The sequence below is a fragment of the Oreochromis niloticus genome, linkage group LG17 (genome assembly GCF_001858045.2).
Source record: "Oreochromis niloticus isolate F11D_XX linkage group LG17, O_niloticus_UMD_NMBU, whole genome shotgun sequence".
Taxonomy (NCBI): Eukaryota; Metazoa; Chordata; class Actinopteri; order Cichliformes; family Cichlidae; genus Oreochromis; species Oreochromis niloticus.
In genome coordinates this window covers 27,225,557-27,245,486 of record NC_031981.2, presented here as the reverse complement: position 1 = coordinate 27,245,486, position 19,930 = coordinate 27,225,557, and the positions used below count along the sequence as shown (strand labels likewise).

General features: G+C 40.7%; 1 protein-coding gene across 1 annotated transcript in view; it reads left to right on the top strand.

The window, feature by feature from the left end:
• The window catches only part of gmds (GDP-mannose 4,6-dehydratase), a 174,670-nt gene extending 156,965 nt beyond the window's left edge, over positions 1-17,705 (top strand). The window contains exons 10-11 of the mRNA XM_003457295.5: positions 15,935-16,003; positions 17,225-17,705. Of these exons, the coding sequence (XP_003457343.1) occupies positions 15,935-16,003; positions 17,225-17,287 (132 nt within the window). The 3' untranslated portion in view covers positions 17,288-17,705. The remainder of the gene's footprint in view (positions 1-15,934; positions 16,004-17,224) is intronic.
• Positions 17,706-19,930: the final 2,225 nt, after the last annotated feature.

Sequence of the window (19,930 nt, the reverse complement as noted above, 5' to 3'; positions counted from 1 at the left end):
ATCTCCGTTAACGACTTACCGCGGATCGCCCCGTGCGTGGGGCTGGACGGCGTCAACGTGTTAGCGAGCTAATCGCGCTAACGAGCTAACCGCGCTAACGACATGCATGGCCTAAAATCCTTTCATTTTCTCAAAAGTCGACAGTGCGCCTTATGTATGAATTCTGGTTGTGCTTACTGACCGCGAACCAATTTTATGTGGTACATGGCGCTCAGCAATCTGTCAATAAATGTTTTAGTTCGACTCTGGTAAGCTACGGGGCTGCACTGCTTGATGGATTGTCGGAGCATTACGGCTACCGTAGTCCGGAGCCTCGCGGAGTAATACGTACTGTGCTTCAACGTAATATTACCGTATTGTGTGTGTATAAGGACCATAAATGGCACCTGTTAAGAGACATGGTTACGAAGCGGATTTCAAACTCCAGGCTGTCAGTCAGGCAGTAGAACTCGGGAACAGAGCAGCTGCGAAATCTTTCTATGTTATTATGCTCAGCGTCTTTTAGTTTACATTTTGACTGCACAATTGTGAGCTCTTTATTATGCACAAAAACATCATTGTTTTCTTTTATTTATGGAGCATTATTATTTAATAAATGCTCATAATTTATTTTTGAGTAATGTCTTCATGTACATCTATGCTGTATGTTAATAAAAGTGCCTGTGTGACATCTGGGACACAGCTTTGACTAAGAACTCTCTTTTTGTTCTTACCTTATGGCTTAAAAAATATATATCGAGATATATATCGTATATCGCCATCCAGCTAAAAAATATCGAGATATGAATTTTGGGTCATATCGCCCAGCTCTAGCTCCAAACAAGTAGTTGTGTCTGCTTCAGATTTGATACTTGCTTAGGCCTCAGTCACACAGGCCTAGTGAACGGTTAGCAAGCCCCCGGTCTGGTCACTAGGGAAAAGTGTGTTTTCCCCAGCCCATTGGCGAGAGGTTGTGGGAGGCTGCTGGTTCAGGTGAAATCAGTTGCAAAGAGGGTGCTGTACCGAAAACCTCACCGGTTGCTAGCAGATTGGTGAGGTTATCCATAGTTTAAAGGAAGACACCAACTGAGCGGTGCTGAAAATTAAAAAGGTATGATGCAACAGAGAAGCAGCCAGTGTTTTCAAAGTAAAGATTTTTCCTTACTGCTAAAACCAACTTGTATTAAAAGGTGCAATTTTTACCTTGAGAGTGAACGGTCTCCGTTTCTGGATTGCATTACACCAGTGATTCTCAAAGTGTGAGCCGAGACCACCTGCTGAAGGTACTGCAGGTAGATACCACGAATTCAATTAGAAATTACTCAAAGTGTGTACAGCGGCACATTTATATGAATGTATTTATTTATATGACAGTTAAATTAAAACTGATAACAAGAGGTGGTTACTTGCTTACAGTGTTTACTGCTCTTGTATTGAAGTTTGTGTCCCAGTGGCTCACACATTAGCCTTAACACTTTGCATATGACTGCGTAGCAATTTATAGCCGACAGCCTGTGTTGTTTATGTTTTTGAGTAAATTTTAAAGGGTAAACATCACTTTCTCTTGTTTTTCGATTAGAGTGAAGATTTCAGACTGTAAATGATTTTAGTTACTTTGAGGAAGCTTGCACTTCCTCCCCTCTTTCTGAATCCATAGTTTTTTGGAGCATGCTCAGTCTTCAGGACTGAGCGACCACTTCCTCTAAGTGGCAGACAGCTCACTGTTTTCTTCCCCACCTTATCACTCTATCACCAGCTAACAGACACAGAAAGAGAGAGTCAGAGGACGAGAGAGCAAGCAAAGTAGCTGCTTTTTGCTCTCTCTCTTTCTCTCTCCTGTGCACTCTTTCAGGTTTGGCTCTCCCTGTTTGGGCACGATGAGAACGGCAGATTATTGGAGCTGATAAGATGAGGAATGCTGCTTAGAGAGGAAACGCCATTCTGGATGAGATGTAGCCTATAGAAGACTGTTCCCCTGTCCACGACATGTCATCCAACACCGCCACTGGCCTTTTCCTATCCTTCGTGTTATAGAGGCAGGATAGATATAAGGGAAGTGAGCCGGGATTGAAATCCATTGACCCAAAGCAGATGAGCATGTCCATTCAAGCCACCCTTTTCCTCCTGCTTGCCCTCTTTCTGCCTCTGTCTGCTCCTGTTGTTTTGACTTCATTTCTCTTGAATAATAATAAATTCAGAAGTGCGCACCAGTGGCCTCAAAAATATCAGTAAACTGTTGTCATTAGAACAAGTTTGTACTGAGAAAATGTCACTGGAAAATGTGCTAATGAAGCAGTATGTGGAGTATCTAGAGAGATACTTTTGTCAAATGTTATTCAGTTTTTTACTGTATATGTGCTTATTTAAGAAATGAAAAAAAGTCTTTAAAATTCATCTCAAAGGGAGTGAAGGTGGAAATGTTGTGGTTTGTTCAGATGCAACTTTGTAGACCTAAGCTGTGCTGCCATGAGAGAAGAGGCTTTCTCTTGGAAACCCTTCCTAACAGCTCATAATGGTCAGTCTTTTTCTAATTGTACTGTTATGAACTCTAGCATTTAACATTCCTACTGAGTCCTGTAAAGTCTGAGATGTACAGCTTGGATTATTTGCACTTTATCTGAGCGTTCCACGTGCTGACTTTGGGCTGAATTTAGTGGGACATTTATTCCTGGGAAGACTGACAGGTGTATTTAACATTTTCTGCTTGTGAATCATTTTCTCACTGTAGAATAATAGACTTTAAATTGTTTTTAAAATGGCCTTATAACACCTTTGCAGCAACAATTGTTTCGCTAAAATGATTGATGTCTTTCCTTGGCATTGCACTAAGACATACTTGGATACTCCAGACCAGCAACCTGCCAAAACATCTGCTTAAATCAAAGTGTTCACACTTACTGCTCATCAGTTAATCAAGTAATTCTGATTAATGTATTTATCATATCATATATTTATATGATATGATAAATGTTATACATTTATAACCTGTATTTGATTTGATTATGTTTGATTTAACATTTGAGTTGCCCACTTAATCCTATGGAATTAGTAATTGCGTACTTTATAAGACAGATAAGACAGATAATAGATAATATCTTACATGGCTGTAACATATTATCTATACTAAACTTATGAAATTAAATTAAAATAATTTTTTTCTAGAAGCAGGTATAAATACTTCAGCTGTCTTGCCAGTGTTCTCTACTTCACCCCAGTAAAACATTTAGCTGCTGCATTTTGCAGAATCTGAGTTGTGAGTTGTAGCCACTTGTTGAAGTTTTAAACCCTTGTAGATTCCTTATCGTGGTGCTTATCCTACATTTTTAAAAAATTGTTCAATAACCAATATTCCAATGTGGAAATGTTTCTTCCTCCATGTGTTTAATGTTCACATAAAAACAAAAAGAATACTAGAAGAGTCCGAAAGAAAAACTATTGTTTATTAGTCTCTCAGGATTTTCTTAGGACCACTGATCTACCTAAAGCAGTGAAATGGCAGTTTGTGATCAAAAATGAAAAGTACATAATATGTTACTGTCTTTGATCACATTTTATTACATTCTTTGATTGAAATTGTCCACTTGCACACATGTATGATACAAAGAAAAGCCCAGCATTCCTCTTGAACCAGAGCAAACCTGACTACATCCAGAAAATGAGCAATGGCTGGTGAGAGTCACGGAGGAGAGACAAGGTTGTATGTTAGCAGGTTCAGAGAGCGGCTGAGGTGAAAAACGGAGAAGGGGAGAAGGAAAGGGCAAGAGACTAATAAATAGTGTGCTGGGAGTTGAAAACTGCAGACAGAAGTTTTTGTGTGCGACTGCCTCGCTTAACCCCAACGCCACTGAAAGCTCAGCCAGGGCCTGAATTAGATCACATCAAGGGATCATCTCACTCTGTGTGCATGTGTATGCTAAAGTGTGTGTGTACCACATCCTTCAGCCAAAACTCACCTGTTGATCTTCATCCCATATAGCTGACGTCTATGCCACCCGTACTAAAACAGCTCCCAAAACGAGGGCAGACATGTAACCTATACACGCTTGATGTGTGTGTTTGTATGCTGTGAGGCCGAACTAAAAGTAGATTGTTTGTGTGATAGAGGCCAAGGCAGGAGAGAAGTTAGACTTTTTTGGTTTTGGCTCGTCAAACCATAATTTAATTTTGTTACCACTGGGCATATAATAACAGATCTGGACATCAGTAATAACAAAATTGTACTCACGCTAAAAGCTAAGATCTAGAACAAAGTCAAACAGGGCAAGAAATACAAGTTAGACTGTCAGACAGGTTTCAAACCCACATGTTTGCCAACATCACTTGTTCCCAGCATTGAACAGTGAAACGATCACACAAAAACTGGCTGACTTCTTGGTTCAACTGTGACCTACCAGTAAGTCCTCCCGTACAATGAGGGATTACGCCATCATTTCAGGTGTACTGACTTTCGGCTTTACCTCAAAATATGTTGGGTTACATAATCCGCCTAAACTCTTGGTTGGTTGAAAATCTGCCTGAATGTCTGACTTGTGGGTTTTTGTAGAAATTAGTAGAAATGACGCTGCTATGCTCTCAGCAATTATTTTGCTATGCACAGTGTTAAGCAATTGCAAAAGCCTTCCAAAATAAGACCAAGGTTATAATTTGGTGTGTGTTTTGGGGGGAAAAAAAGACAACAGCAACACTTATGTGAAGTTGTGCAAGAAAACAAGTAAACCACCGTGCCCAAGACTCCCACATTTAATCAGTTGAGGCTGTGATGTTATAATCATAGATAAGAATGCTGATTGTGCAGCTAGAAGACAATGCCTGCACAGTCCGGGAATGCAGGCAAAATCCAGTAAGCCAAACACAAATCTTTCTCTATATATTATTCCAATACTAATTTTATATTGCATGTAGTCTTATTATGTTTTAGAATATCAATAATTGGGGTTGTTTCTCAAAAAAAGTAGTGTTACACATTACACGTTATGCTTCTTAAAAGTTATACAGTAAGTTACTTAATTAGATGCCAGACAATCTAATTTGTTACATTATTTCTCATTACTCCATAAAATAACCGTGTATTGTCACATATTTACCAGTTAACTATATAAAACACTGGCTACAGTTCACCACATGAACAGAAATCCCTAATGAGCACACACATAAGAGCTTTCTTTTAGTGTTATGTATGAAAACAAAGCCGTCTACAAAAAGCAAAGATGACAACCAGCCCACAGAGATTTGAATTGGATTGCCACAGTGATTCTGCTGTAGAAACATGTACATGTAGTAGAACTGGAGGCTAAAATGCTGCAAGCCTGACTGTTCATCACGTTGTTACCTGCTGAAACTCAGGCTCTGGCTGCTGGGCTGGGGTCTGCATATACTCAGCTTTATCATCAGCCTGCGTTCTTGGCTAGCTTTGTACTAGTATTCTGTCTGTGCAGGGGCTTCCAAAGAGCCAAAGATGTATTAGTAGCATAATTGTTTCTATCCTGGGTGCAGATTGCAATTAACCATCACGCTCTTGTCCTGTTGTGCAATAAAAAATTATAAAAAGCAATGTCCACGTCTCTGCTGTAGGCTGCTCCACCAGTTTCCTCCTCCCGCACACCATCAGAAATCGGCTCATTGTGTTACAAGTGCGCAGGAAGAAAAAAGCATGTTGTCATTTGCAACACATAGCAGTTGGCTCAGTCCATTCTGCTTCCTGAGTGAAAGGGCCTTTAGCCGTTTTCTTACTGTAGCATGTCTCATTAGTGCCATACGGTTTATGGAGATAGCTTGCTCATTATTTAAAACTCCAAATATTTTCATTTCAGCCTCCAAAACATCAGTAATCATTACGTTGAACCTTCAAAAACCAGTGGGGGACATGTAGGGGTGGGGTACCAAATTCAGCATTTGTAAGGGTGCCAACTGAACTTACTTTGGTAATACTGAGTACAGATTTGCACCAAATCACTGGGTGCCACTTTTGATATCAGTTCATATCTGAGTTTAGCTGTTCCCACCTGTTCTTGTCACCCGTGTAAATGTTGGTGTGTGCCAAAAGTTACACATAATTGTTGGTGTGCAAAATGCAAAGCTGGCCATGCAAACCACATCTAATCAGAGAAAAAATCTGGTCAAAACAGAGAGATTTGGTTTTGTGTTGTGTGTAGTGTTTCAAAGAAATAAAATGTTTCAGTGGAGAAGTATAGACTCAAGAGAAAAATGTTAATTTATTATTTCGTTTTGAGCAAAGTCCAGAAAAACAGCTGTCATTCACTTCTGGTACCAAATACAGGTACCTGTACTGATACCAGTGTGTTTTAATGTATGAAAGGTACCCAGCTGTAGTAACGTCACAGTGCTTGTGTCCATCTTTTATATATAGTCTTCAATTTTAATGTGTAGGCTTGAGGTCTTAATGTTAATCTGCCTGTTACCAATGTCCTCTATACACATCAAAGCTGCATCTAATGTTAGCAGTGTAGCTGTTACTTTAATCCATTTCAATTGTTGCCATATTAATCATATAAATTGGACCCAGACTTTCCTTCAGCATGGAGAATATAGAAACTACTTAACAGTCATCATCTGTACCAAAACACTGAGGCTGGGTGTCAAAGCCTAGACAAACCCCTCGATGCTTAACTGAGATTACACAACAATTAAGATAAGAGAGGATGAGATTTTCCTCTCCCCTCAGTCTCTCACCCTCTCTCACTCAATCTCGCTCTCTCTCTCTCCTTTTTTAAGTATGATTGTAAAGAATGTTGTTTAAAGAAGGGAAATTAAGTTTGCCTTTGATGTCTTCTGAAATATGAAACAGCCAGACGCTTATAGAAATGTTAAACACTCACCACACACACACTCACACTGACACACACCAGCTGATTTCACTGGAAGCCGCTGCTTCACCCAAACTTTATTATACAAATGCCCAAACAGACTAAACACTTACTTACTTTTCACTGGAAATTACTTAACTGCACAGTTTCAGTTTGACCTCAGTGGAAGTGAGCAGTCACCTGAGCCACCCCCACCCCCTCACCCTCGCCTCCCATAGTCTTTTCCCTCCCTCCACCTCTCACTCTCTCCCTCTCTCCCTCTGCTGCTTTCTGCTGACTCCTGGAATTATGATCTGTTTCCCGTCCACAGGAATAATAGAATACAGGAGGAAGAGGGGGGTCGGCAGCAGCTCTGTGGAACAGTAGTGAGGAGTCCAGCTCCACTGTGGTTACATTCTGTTTGTATGTGTGTGTGTGTGTGTGTGTCTGCAAATGCGTTCATATCCAGATGTGCTAATGTGCGATGTTTTCCTCTTCATTTCCATAAACTTCACACATTAAAAGATTATCCTCGGACACGAACACACACATAGAAACAGAACTTAAACTCCATTAATGCTCATAAATCTTAACCCTCCTCCCATTATCTTGACAGTAAACGCCTCATGTATACAACCACGCGGCAGGCAGTGGGTCTCCACTCTCTACCAGAGCCTCCAGGCACTTAACACTATCAGCAGTCAGATCCAGCCACTCCAGTGTGTTTGGAGTGTGTGTGGAGTGTGTCCTCAGCCGCATAAATATTTATCACACGGCTACCCCAGGAATTTTAATGAGCACTGATGGAGAGCAATCAACACAGTAGAGCCAGTAGAGAGAGAGAGAGAGAGAGAGAGAGGCGAGAAGATGACATGAAGTGAGAGTTTGTGATATTTTAGCTTTTAAATATTAACATGACTTTCACTGTTTTCCTGAGGAGATTCACACACTCCTGTTTTTCTACTCATTTAGTTTTTTAAGAGTTTTTGTGTTTGGCTTTCTGCACTAAATTTGTCATTACTGTGTATACCTGTGTATTTCCCACTATACGTGTGTGTGTGTGTGTGTGTGTTCACATGTGCAGTGTAGTATTGTACATACTCATCAAGGTGACAGGGCCACCCCTTAGAGGTCACTTAACACATTGTGTGCAGGCCAAGCTGCATGGGGAGTGAGGGAAGGAAACCTGAGCTGTAACTCACACAGCTCGCTCTCTCTCCCCCGTAGACACAAGCGCATACATACAATGAGACACGCTGGACCTGGCCTTTGACATCTGGCTGGGAGCGGCTAATAACTGTCTTGGATTCCTAAAGACGCAGCAGCTTGGAGTTCATTGAAATTTACTGCAGTGATGCTTTATTGACTTGAGGAAACAATAAATATGAAATCACTGATTTGTGTTGCCACAGAGTGGCACAAATGAAACCCACAGGTCTTCGTTTCTTCTGCTCAAGATTCCAGGATTTCATAAGATGCCAGATAAATTACACTAAATAGAAAGTATGTCAGTTTGAAGGAGTAGTGCAGACAGAGGTAACCTACGTTTTTTATGACTCTGGTTTCCATATTTTGTTCCAGTGTAAACAACATATTGTGTCAAAAAGAGCTAAAATAAGCGGGTGCAGTCGTGCAGACAATATTTTTTCTTCAAAAGTAACTGAAAGGAAAATATATGAGGAAAATTTTTAGATTTTAAGTTGTTCAAAATGTTTAACCCCCTACCATATAATAGTAAATTCCTCGTAATACTATTTTTAGTTTATTTAAAGCAATAAAGTAATAACTTAAAATATTCTGTATAATCGAACCTGTTGGCCTGAATTTCCGTCACTTTATTACATTCTCTTTTCATTTCAGTCACAGTTATATCTGCTAATGTAAGATCTGTGTGTGTTTAACTTGTCTTATTAATCACTTGAACCCCACCTTAGCGATCCTGAGCCTCAGCCCCAGGCTGAGAAGCACAATCTACTGCGCGACAGATACTTCATGTCAGAGTCAAATTTTTGTATCACTAGAATTAAGTTTTAAGTTATTACAAGATTATGATGTACTGTGAATTTAATTAGAAAAAGAAATGGTGAATGTAAAGCACTTAAAGAGCACCTTTTTAACATTCACCTGTTAATGCACAAACACAACCCAGTGACAATAGAGCAGGCCAATCATCAGTAACATCTTAGAATTCAGTAAGATGTTCAGAGATGCCTTGGCATGTGGAAGGGCCATGGATCAAACTCTCAGCCATGTGATTTGTGGACAGCTTGCTCTCACACCTGAGCCATTAAAACAGAGACAACTGCTGTTGTACAAATTACTGCATCGGTCTCCGATTTCATCCCTCCCTCCTCCTTCCCTTCCCTTTACTTGAAACTGAGGGTCTTTTGTGCTTTAAAGGAAGTGATAAGTTGAGGCGATGCTGGCGGAGGTGCGTTAGAAATTGACCAGTGACAGATTTGTGACTGTAGGTCCAAGCTGCACTGAAACGATGAAACTCACTGTTTTTGCTACAAGTATGTCCCCACCTGCACAGACACACACACACACAAACACAGACAGCGACTCACACACCTGTGCACATTGTGTATGCATTAACTTTCATGTTTCTGCAGGCAGGCTAGGTATCAGTCTGCTCCTTCCTCATTGTCCCGCCTTCATGTCCCTGTCATTGTCCGCGCAGTAATTCATCCCGGGTTTAAAAGCCCTGGATCAGGGATGACTTCTTCCATCAAAATCCCACCGAGGTCAAAGATCAGAACATCTGGGTCTGGTTGGAACATCTGGGTCTGCTGGGGACATGGAGACCGTGGGCTCCAGACTCTCACAGCGTTCTCGGCCCTTTATCTGATTTCCTTTGAAGTATTTGCAGCCTCATGTCCACTACTGTACAAATACCAGAGACACTACTGGACTTCCAAAACCACATCATAGTCTCCCAGCATGCAATCCTCAGAGCGAGAGAGAGGAAAGAGAATCAGTTTCTTGAAAATGTTTGATCTGGGTAGGTTTGCAGTCGGAAGAAAAATAAATGCAGCTTAGGGACATTTAGCATTTTTTTAATCTATCCTGACAATTGTACTTGGTGTGTGTGTGTGTGTGTGTGTGTGTGTGTGTGTGTGTGTGTTCACACATCGCTGCCTGTTAGTGTGTATGTGCCCTTATGTGGGGGTCAGCCCGTGTGCTGTGTGATTTATTGAAAGGCCTTGTAGTGATACCAGATTCCTTTGCGTTAAATGCCTGCTCTGAGGGCCTCTTACTGGCTGTGTGCTTTATGGACCATGATCACACCCTATTTGTCTCTCACTTTTACATTTCTAAGGATTAATTTTACGGCTTCTCATCTTTATTAGACTGGATAGTGTAAGAAAAAGGGCAAAAGAGCAGAATGAGCAAGGGAAGGTCAGGCCGCATACTTGAGGGCATGTCAGGCTTTTTGTACTACGAGTGATTATTAGATTGTTTGACTGTATAGGTTACAGTTATATTTTGAGTCTTTTCAATAGTCATACTGCTTTTGTTTTATCTGATGTTTCTTTCTAGTCCAAAAGTACTTTTTTAATGAACAGAAAACTGTAGGAAGATGTTGTGGCTTTTAGATTGTCCAGTGAAATTCCATTTATTTCCAGTCATTACCAGTACAGCTGATCAAATAAACTGAGCTGATCAGGAAAGGAAAGGAAAGGAAAGGAAAGGAAAGGAAAGGACCACCTAGGGACCAACTTATATGCATTACCAAAGCATATTACAATACAGCTGGGCATTGAATCCTAGGCAGGCATGTGATGAAAATCCTTTTACATCCCAGTCTCATAACTATTGCTTTGGAGCTAATATTAGATAAAACTGGGGATGTTGTGGTTTTATTTCAATCTGCAATTTGAGTCTGTTCTTTTTCTCTTTCAAATTTTGGATCAATCTGGGATCGGTTCAGCCACTACAATGACTCCATTTGTTCCTGAGGAAAGTTTCTGGCTGGTGTGTTCCACATACCAATTACTTGTGGCAGTATTCATCGCATAAACAGGACAGAAAATCGTCTCAGAAACAAAGATGTGTTTTTTAATGCTAAGTTAAGGTTTTTAATTCAGAAACTTGTAGAAATAACTTTACAGCCATGAGTTTACGATCAGAATTGACCGAAATGATGCTGCCTTATTTGTGCAGCGCATTATAAATAATAAATGCGAACACCCTCTTTTTATTCTGTCTGACAAAATGAACTTCTTTCCTAATTCTTTGATGCTACTCACCTCAGAGACCTCAGTGCCCCTTCATAGGCTTTAACTTAGTCTCGGTTGATGATCGGGTGTAGATCATATTGTCATTCAACTTGTGAGAGCCACATTTTGTCACTGCTAAATTTTTTTTTTTGTTAGATTTGTGCTGCTTAATTTTGTTATTATGACTGCTACATATTTGCAGACATGGACAGAACGCTGAGTTAAACAGGACGTACCAAGCTGTTGGGTTTGGTTCCAAATCGGATCCATATGAAGATTATATTGTGCCCCCATCTGTTAGTAGTTCATGTTGAATTATTCGCTACATGCTCTGTTTGGGTGAATTCACTTGGCCGCAGAACGCTCTTGTTAGCAGTTTGGACTCAGCTTTTATTTCACTGACTGGTACTCTGCAGTATGAGCTCTGAGGGTGAGGTTGTCTGTCACCTGTAGAAATCCTGGTTGACAAAGACCAGACGCTGGATTAACTTCCTGGATGCTGAACCGTGTGGTTACGTGCTAAGAAGGCAGACTTAGCAGACAAGAGTCTGATTTCAGCAGATGTTTTCCTGCCAAACTCCGATGGAGATTTCAGGCCTAACAGTGGTGGTGACAAAAATGCTGATTTAAATACAAGGAATGGCTCTGCCTTCTTCCTCCCAGCTTCATGTGTTGTTGGATTTACATGTATATTATGTGGTGGGCTGTATAGCCTTAAAAATATATCATGATATTTCAAGAAAATTCACAAAATGATATTTCTGAAAAAACAAAATACTGAGCAGTCTCTAAACTGAATAGTCTCTCCTTCCTCGTAGCCTGGCTGTACTCGATGATGTGTTTTTGCCTCAAGTGGTCAAAAAAGTGCCTCCACCTTTAGCAGGAACCGTTCTCCGAGGTTGTTACAGTAGTTTTACTTTATTAAATCCTCATTGGAGGCTGTGGTCATCGTGGCTGTCACTGCAGTAGCAGTGATATTGCAATATAACACTTTAATATTGCCAAAAAAAGAATAATTTCACCTGTATTATCGTGGATAGTGCACACCCATCATTTAAATCCCAATCTGCTCAGTGCTTTAGAGCTTTCACTGTCTTAGTGACGTTACTATTCTACAGAAAATATACAGGCGGAGATAAAACAAGAGTACGAATACTTGCTCTAAAGATACATTCATCTTTTTAGATGTGTAGCTGGTTAACACATCAACTGGAATCCAACCATTTTTGACATCACATAAACTTGTAATATGCTTTAATAGGTCCTTTCCATTAGCAGCAAGTAAGGATTTATGTTGTCTGTTTTGGCACAGATTCTGCAAGAATTTCTTCTTTAATATTTAGATAAATTATTTAAACTCACAACCTTACGGTTACTTTAGCTTCCAGTCATATAAAACCACAAAACGATGTGATCTTTTGATGCGTAATACCTATTAAGCACCACCACCGTGGACTGTAAATAGGGTATGAGGGAGATGTCCGTCATGCGTGTTACCCTTTGAAAGGAAAACAAAGTCAAAGAAGTAAAAAGTGTGCCATGTGTGGTCAAGGTTCACTTATAAAATTGCCTCTCCTGACCATTAACAGCACTGTCAGGCCATCTATCAGTCACACTGAATGGCAGTAAAGGAGCTTGTATTAAGCTCCTTATGCAAAACGCTGCAGCTGGAAGTTTGGAGTCTCGCTGCTCTGCATTTCCATCACCCTCCTCAGTTTCCCTCACAGTTAACTTTGTGTTGTTGCTAGCCTGCATTACTGTTTCTACAGTGTTTCTAAGAGTGCTGTGATTTACCAGATAAGAAGAAGCTCAGGTTAAAGTACAAAGACCTCTCCATCTCCTCCAGATGTGACATTACGTTAAGAAAACACCATCTGTTTTGGACTTTCGGGTAAATTTGCTGGTCAAAGCTGCTGGTCAAACCTGTACCTGTAAGGCAGTCGCAGGCTTTGGGAGCTCGCCTCTAAACTGCAGGTGCATGGATGAATTTGTCACTTGTGTTGGTCTCGTTTAACAGAACGCAGACGCAGTGACTCTTTAAAGATGGAGTCTGCGCTCCAGGTTCAGTCCATTGAGTTCAGATAAGGGTCTTGCCATTGGCAGCAGGTGTTGCAGCTTCATATTTATTTCACTTCATTTGAACTACGTATGCATGCAGACAGAATCTAAACAAAAGGCAACTTCAGGATTTTTTTCCCTGCAGGTCAAACTTCCTGCATTTGTTTACTTTCCCTTTTCGAGCATCTGTCTCTGATACACTCACATCAGATTAGACTTAACTATCCTGCTGTTTAGCAAACCATCACTAACGAAGGTATAAACCACGTGACTGTCTCTGATGTATAGAAATTATAAAGGAGTTGTAGTTGCTACTTGTTAATGTCAGCTTACCGCTTTTCTCTAAACCAGTTCGTGACTAGACCAGTCGATGTTTCTTTTATGCCAGCTATGAAATGTTCTCCATTACAAACCCTAATCAATATAATTATGAAGCAAGTGGATTATTTAATATAATTGTGGAGTAAGTCGCCCTATAATAATTACATTCAGCCTCATGATAAATTATGTCTCATTGCTGCAGGTAATTAGTCTGAAAATGTTTCCAGTTATGGCTTTGAGTGCCAAAAACGTTTGTGAGTAATGTACAGAGCTGCTCACATGAGAAAGAACTGTTTGTCCTGCTGTTACAGACGGAGGAGAAAATGGGCTGAAGCTTTCATCTGCTCGGCTGTATATAGACCATGCAGAGTTAAAAATAAAAAGACCGCTCACCCAGAATTGAACCAAGTTTTCAACTCGGGCCGAATAATATCAAACTGAACGCTGTCAGAAACCTGAATCAGCCTGTACTTGTTCCCTCCGTGTGTGTTCAGTGTTCTTGCCTTTGTGTGTAATCAGAAGAGTGTGATTAAGCGCTGTGGAGCCTCTCTGAGATGTGGGTCCCTGCTCTCTAAAAGGCTGAACTATGCCAGCGCTGCCGTGTGCGTTCCTCTGTAATAAGATCACCCAGAAAAGACGTTTTCAAGAGGTTTAGTGTCAGATGGTAACACTGCTCTGCTCGGTGCACTTTACCCTGGGCTGCTGTTCATAGGTGGGGTTTGGCATCCCACTTCCGGCTAACAGTGTGTGCTATAAAGCGATATTCATTTCAACTTTGCAACAACAGTTTGAAAAAGAGCCTACTGTGTTTAAAGGACAAAGCCAGGTCCGTAAAAGAAACGGTTTGGATGTGGAGGAACTTTACCGACTGCACCCCACTTCCAACGTTTGCGCGAGAAGCGGGTACACCGGCTGTGAGTCGGGCCTCGTCGTTCAGCCTGAGTGTTGGACCTCACTGATGCTCATGTGGCTGAATGAAAGCAAATCCCCTGCACGTTCCAAAATCTTGTGGAAAGACTGAAACTAGAAGAGCGGCATCTGCACGCAGCAGCAAAGTCAGTTAAGTCTTAAAATGGTAGTTCTGGTTGACACGGTGACACTTCAGGTTGTTTAAGCTGGCAACACTAAGAGCGGATCGACCATGAAATTCCCTTTTGAACTGAAAGTTTAGCGAGTATTTTAAAACCGCGATTGGGTTTACAGTTCCCTTGGTTATTTGTCTTGTGCTGTTTTTTTTTTTAAGTAAAACTTGTTTTTCTTCATGGATTGCAGTATCCTTACACTAACACTTACTGTATACGTATCCTCTTTCAAATTCCAGAGACCAGCTCTTTAGCTCTTCCTCTCTTTCAGGTTACGTCACTACATGTGATGTTCACACATGCAGGATCTTGTCCACTGAATTCCATCCAGTATGCGCATGCATCATTTTCTGTATACCTCTCTGTGCACATGGCATGTTTATTACTTATCAATGTATGTGCATATGTGTGCCGCAGCTAACAGCGAAGATCAGCAGAAACACGATTAGCCTGAAAACACAGATGCCAGGTTAGTTAAAAACAAATAATAACACCCTTTAGCAGCCACACTATGCATGCATGTAATCCATTGAAGCAATGACAGATTGCACCACTGATGGTACAGACTGCTGCCACAGTGAGTTTCAGAGGCTATTTTCTTTCGTTGTCCTCGGACTTTTGGCCTTGTAGCATTAGAAGGCCCGTGTAGCGCAGAGAGAAAAGAAGAGAGAGAAGCACAGGGGAAACCCAGCACTGCACTTTGAGCACTTCTTGAGAAACCACCACTGCAGCAATAACTGTGTTTAGCACGAGCCGTCCAGTATAAAAGTATTAAAATCACAGAATCAGCCTTTCTTCGTCTGTGTGTTCGACGCAGTTGTCTATGAGTGAGAATCTTTGTAAATATGGGAAATAGAATAGAGGGAATAGAAGTCAGAGAAAGGACTGAAGCTTAAAAAAGACACACAAAGAAGAGGCTTCTCTCTCTTTTTTTCTTTTTTTATTTGGACTCGCTTTGGTGGTCTGAAGCAGGGTCTCATTGGATCTTGAACCCGGTGCAAAACCCAGCGGGGGGGAGAATGAGTAAGGGGTTGAGGGGGAGAGGGTGAGTGGGGGGTCCTGAGCTAGGGGTTACGCCACCAGAGTCCCACAATTCATCATGCTCTGGCACCAACGGGGGCTGTCTGGACAGATCGGAGGTGGGGAGCCGAGAGGGGGGGATTGATGGCCGGGGAGACTCTGTGACCTCCTTTTTCCCCCAAGAGGGGAGATAATGTGTGCATGTATGTGGGAGAGAGAGAAAGTTATCATCACCCTCCATCCCTTACATCCTGTTGAAGACATCAAGTTTGGATATTGAGTTTGATCCAGTACGTCTTCATATCGGAGTGACACATCAGCTGGGCTGCAGGAGTCTCCTCCTCACAGGCGTCAGATCAGTCATGACAGATCATTTGTTTTTCTTTCTCCCCCTCTCTCCTTTCCCTTCTTTCTCCTTTTCTCTGGCTCCTCTCTGTCTTTTTACTAGGACTACCTACAAGGTGACAGCACCAAAGCCTATCAGAAGTTGGGTTGGAAGCCAAAGGTGACTTTTGAGGTAGGTTGGTTTGAGAACACAGCCGGTTGGTCCTGCTGGATAGCATTAGCACACATATAAATGTAATGGGAGTAGTTTTCCACGCATGTACAGACAATGGAATGACGTGATGAAATCAAAGGTGACTGAAAAAAACACCAACTCAAAACATTTCAATGACAAATGAAAGAATGGCTTTGAAAGCCTGTAACGATTTCTAGAAACCAGCCTTCTTTCAGCGAACCGTTAAAATGTTTAACGTAGAAAATGCACAAAGGTTCACTGCATCAGATCCACACAAAGCAACAGAAAACCAACCAGCACACGAGTTTTATGTCTTTTAGCTTTTAGATTAGAATTTTATACTGTTGTATATTTTATCTACTTTTGATTTTATACTGCATCAGATTATTATAAAGCTCTTTGGTACCAAAGCTCTTTGTTTATTCCTTTCTGTGAATAGTGCTATATATATAATTACTTGCTTTATAACATTTTGTATGTTGTTTAGAAATCAGCCTTTTAATAAAAGATTATTAAGCAAAGACTACTGTAAATTAAGCAAATATTTCTCAATATATATTTTTTGTAATTATATAATGAGAAAAGCACTTCTAAAAATATATATATATATTGAAATATAATGAAATGTACTTCAAATAAATATTATACATATTTTAGAAAACTGAATTTTTTGAAGTGCTTCCACGCTTTGATTAAATAGTTTCTAAGGCTAAATAATATATTAATAATGCAGCCAGTGTTGAGAAAACACAACTGTGTTTTTCGGTTAAACCTTATTTATTTTGGAGAAAGAAAAAAAAAAAAGAAAACAGCGGTTCAACGTTTCATATTTTCTCAACTTTACCGGCTCGGGAAGTTTGGCTGAACTATAAAAATATAAATTCTGAATCTTCTGATAAACAAAAAACAATCTTATCTCCTATCTGTCGCTGCAGACACTCCAAAGCTCTGCGCTCTTATCAGTACAATATGACCCAACGACACGAAGCAGGTTATGGATCATTGTCAGGTCCTAATACTGATAAACTCGATGTATTTATTATGTTTATCCAGCTGCAATATAACTGTGTGTGGAAGGGAGGTCTTCACGTAGGCCGAGTTTAAACCGCGGGTGTAAACGAGCCTTACTTCATGTAGAGATGTATTTTATGTTTTTGTCTTTACCTTTAGAGATATCAACCTTTCCAAATATATAAATGTGATCCTGTCCTCTTGCAGGATCTGGTGAAGGAGATGGTGGATGCAGACATCGAGCTCATGGAGAAAAATCCAAATGCCTGAGGCCAAATGAGTCAGTCCTTATAGGACGGGCATGTTTCAGCACTCCTGTGTTCTGCCACTGAGATCCACAGTGGAAGACCCACGTTTCCTTTTTACTTGTATGACTCTTCCAAATGAATTGATTGTCTTGTTGCGGGTGTTCGAGTGAATCACGGGTGATGTTGTATCTGGTGTCTGTTTTGATTGATTAAATGCCTTTTACATTTTAACACTGATTATTTGATATTTTTATTACTGAGGGGTTTTTATTGTTTGTTTGTTTTTTTCATTGTTTTGGGACTGTCAACGCTGAAATCTTTTCCCCTGAAGTGTGACATGGAAAAAGTTATAAATGAATAGAAATGAATGGAGATTTTTATCTTTTATTAATATGAGCAGGTGATCCATTTGGTACAATAAAAAAGTCTTTAACATCGTGTCTGTTTGTTTTCTCATGAAACACAATAAATTCTATACAAGGCCTTATTTTTTTTTATTTTTTTAATTCTAAGGAAATGTGGGAAATAAAAGCTGCAAATCCAGGTTTGAACCGCAGGTTGCGTGCGCGGAGTGTGCATGTGCACGCGCATGGGATCCCCAGTCTGTGCAGAGGTCTGGCTCTTCTCGTGTTGTTTCTTTCCTCTCTGTTTGCTCCTAATTCCAAGTTTTTCTTTAGAATTTACCAGAACACTGCGCTCCTTTATTCTGAGGGAAATGCGTTTTTCTCCTGCACTCATCTACCTGGAAACATCTAGATCTGGATCGTGAGCGGCCTTGTGGCCTAAAATGAATGCCCGCATTTAAACTGTTGGCCCTGACTTGGTGTGACCCTGACGGTGACGGTTGCTGGGTGTGTTGGACACTCGTAACTGTTCCCACTTTGCAGAAGTTGGATGACTTCTTCTTCCTTAACAGCCACACTGCTTTCTCTTTGCTCGTCTTTATTGTTTAAATCGAGGTATTGAATCCAAAAGGGTCGTTTTCACGAGGGCACGTCAATCATACTTGTTTAAGAAAAAGAGTATATTTGATTAAAATGGTGCGACTGGAAGTGCTGCAGTGCTGTCATGTGTCTAACAGCCTAGTCATCCATCCTCTGCTGTTATTGACTGTATAGGAGACCTGACGCTCTCTATAGATTACATGATATTATTTGTTGTGTTTAATGATGGGCCTTACTATCTTACATCCTGCCCTCCTGTATCACACTATTAATAAATATGAATGCAGACGCAATCTAGTGTGTTTACAGTATTTGTGGAAATTTATCTCTTTTTAAAAACAGTCGAACAGTAACTCTGCATTTATATCTTCAAAAAATACAGTATGTGCGTGTAGCCAAAATCTACTTTATCACAAATGAAAGTGCACGTGCACCAGGATGGCCTCTCTCAGATGTAGTATAGGATATTTTATTAAAGTATTATTACAAATATTTTTTAAACCGGACCTAACTGGAATCACTCTAATGTAATGCGCCTTTTCTCAATTTCCCGAAAGTCATTAAAGTTGTGAAATAAGTTTTTTGTTTTGTTTGAGTTTTTTTGGTTGTTTTTTTAAGTGCAGCATCTTATTTCCACGTGGAATGCTAAATGAAGTATCTCCGATTTAAATGCAGCACTCGGGTAAATGTCGGTCCCTCCTCAGAGCACACTGCTGCTGTCAGGTTTTGACATTCAACTTGCGCGGACCCTGAAGGTCTCCCTGAGCGGTCTGTGGAGGTGGGATCGCCTGTGTGTTTTTCTGGACGGCACCTACAGGACATTTAAAAGTCTCTGTGATCGTCCTGGACAGCGCTGAGTCTGTGCGGACGCCAGATTGGAAACAGATGTTGCTCTGAGGTTGTTTGGGCCCCCGAAAGCGCGCTGAGAGCACACAACACACTGAGCCCGCGGCCTCACACAGGTGCACCGAGTATTCCCCTTTAATAACACTTAGGCACGTTTTGTGATCGGGTCTGCTGTTGGCGCACAAACAAAGAAAAGATGACTGAGATTTGAACCGAGAAGGAGTCTCGGAAGGAGGAGGGGAGCAGACTTGTGCAGCTAAATAAACGTTTTTAAGGAGATTAAACGGCTCTAAAGTCACGATTTTCAGAATTCCTGAAAAACGCGAATATAATAATTTTCTGTCAAATCAAACGCACGAGAGATATTGTAGGGGGAGATAATCCCTCGAGTGAAAGCTGCAGGAGGGAGAAGCTGCTCTTTTCTTTCAAAGCTCCAACTTTACTGAGCACATTTGGACAGACGGCCACAGAGTGGAAGACGGAGAAAAGGATCCGACCAGTGCCCTCTATCATTTGTTATTAGGAAGAGAAAATACTGATCTCGCCCCTGAATATTATCCGTCCATCCATTTTTTAAACCTCTTATGGAGTGAGCCTATCCCAGCTGACATATGAGAGGTACGGACAGGTCGCCAGCCCATCACAGGGCCTCACCGAAGATCAAGTTCAATTAAATTAACACGAATCTGAGCACTATCCCGGGACAGGGGAGGTCACCTGCTTGTCGTGTTACTGAGATATCAAGGACATAAAAGAGATCCCATTCTTTATTATTACTGCTGGTCTATAGTGCAGATGCCTTAAAATATTACGATTAAAAAAACATGAAAACAGTGTAAATACACATAAAAAATTAAACAAATGCTGGAATTTAA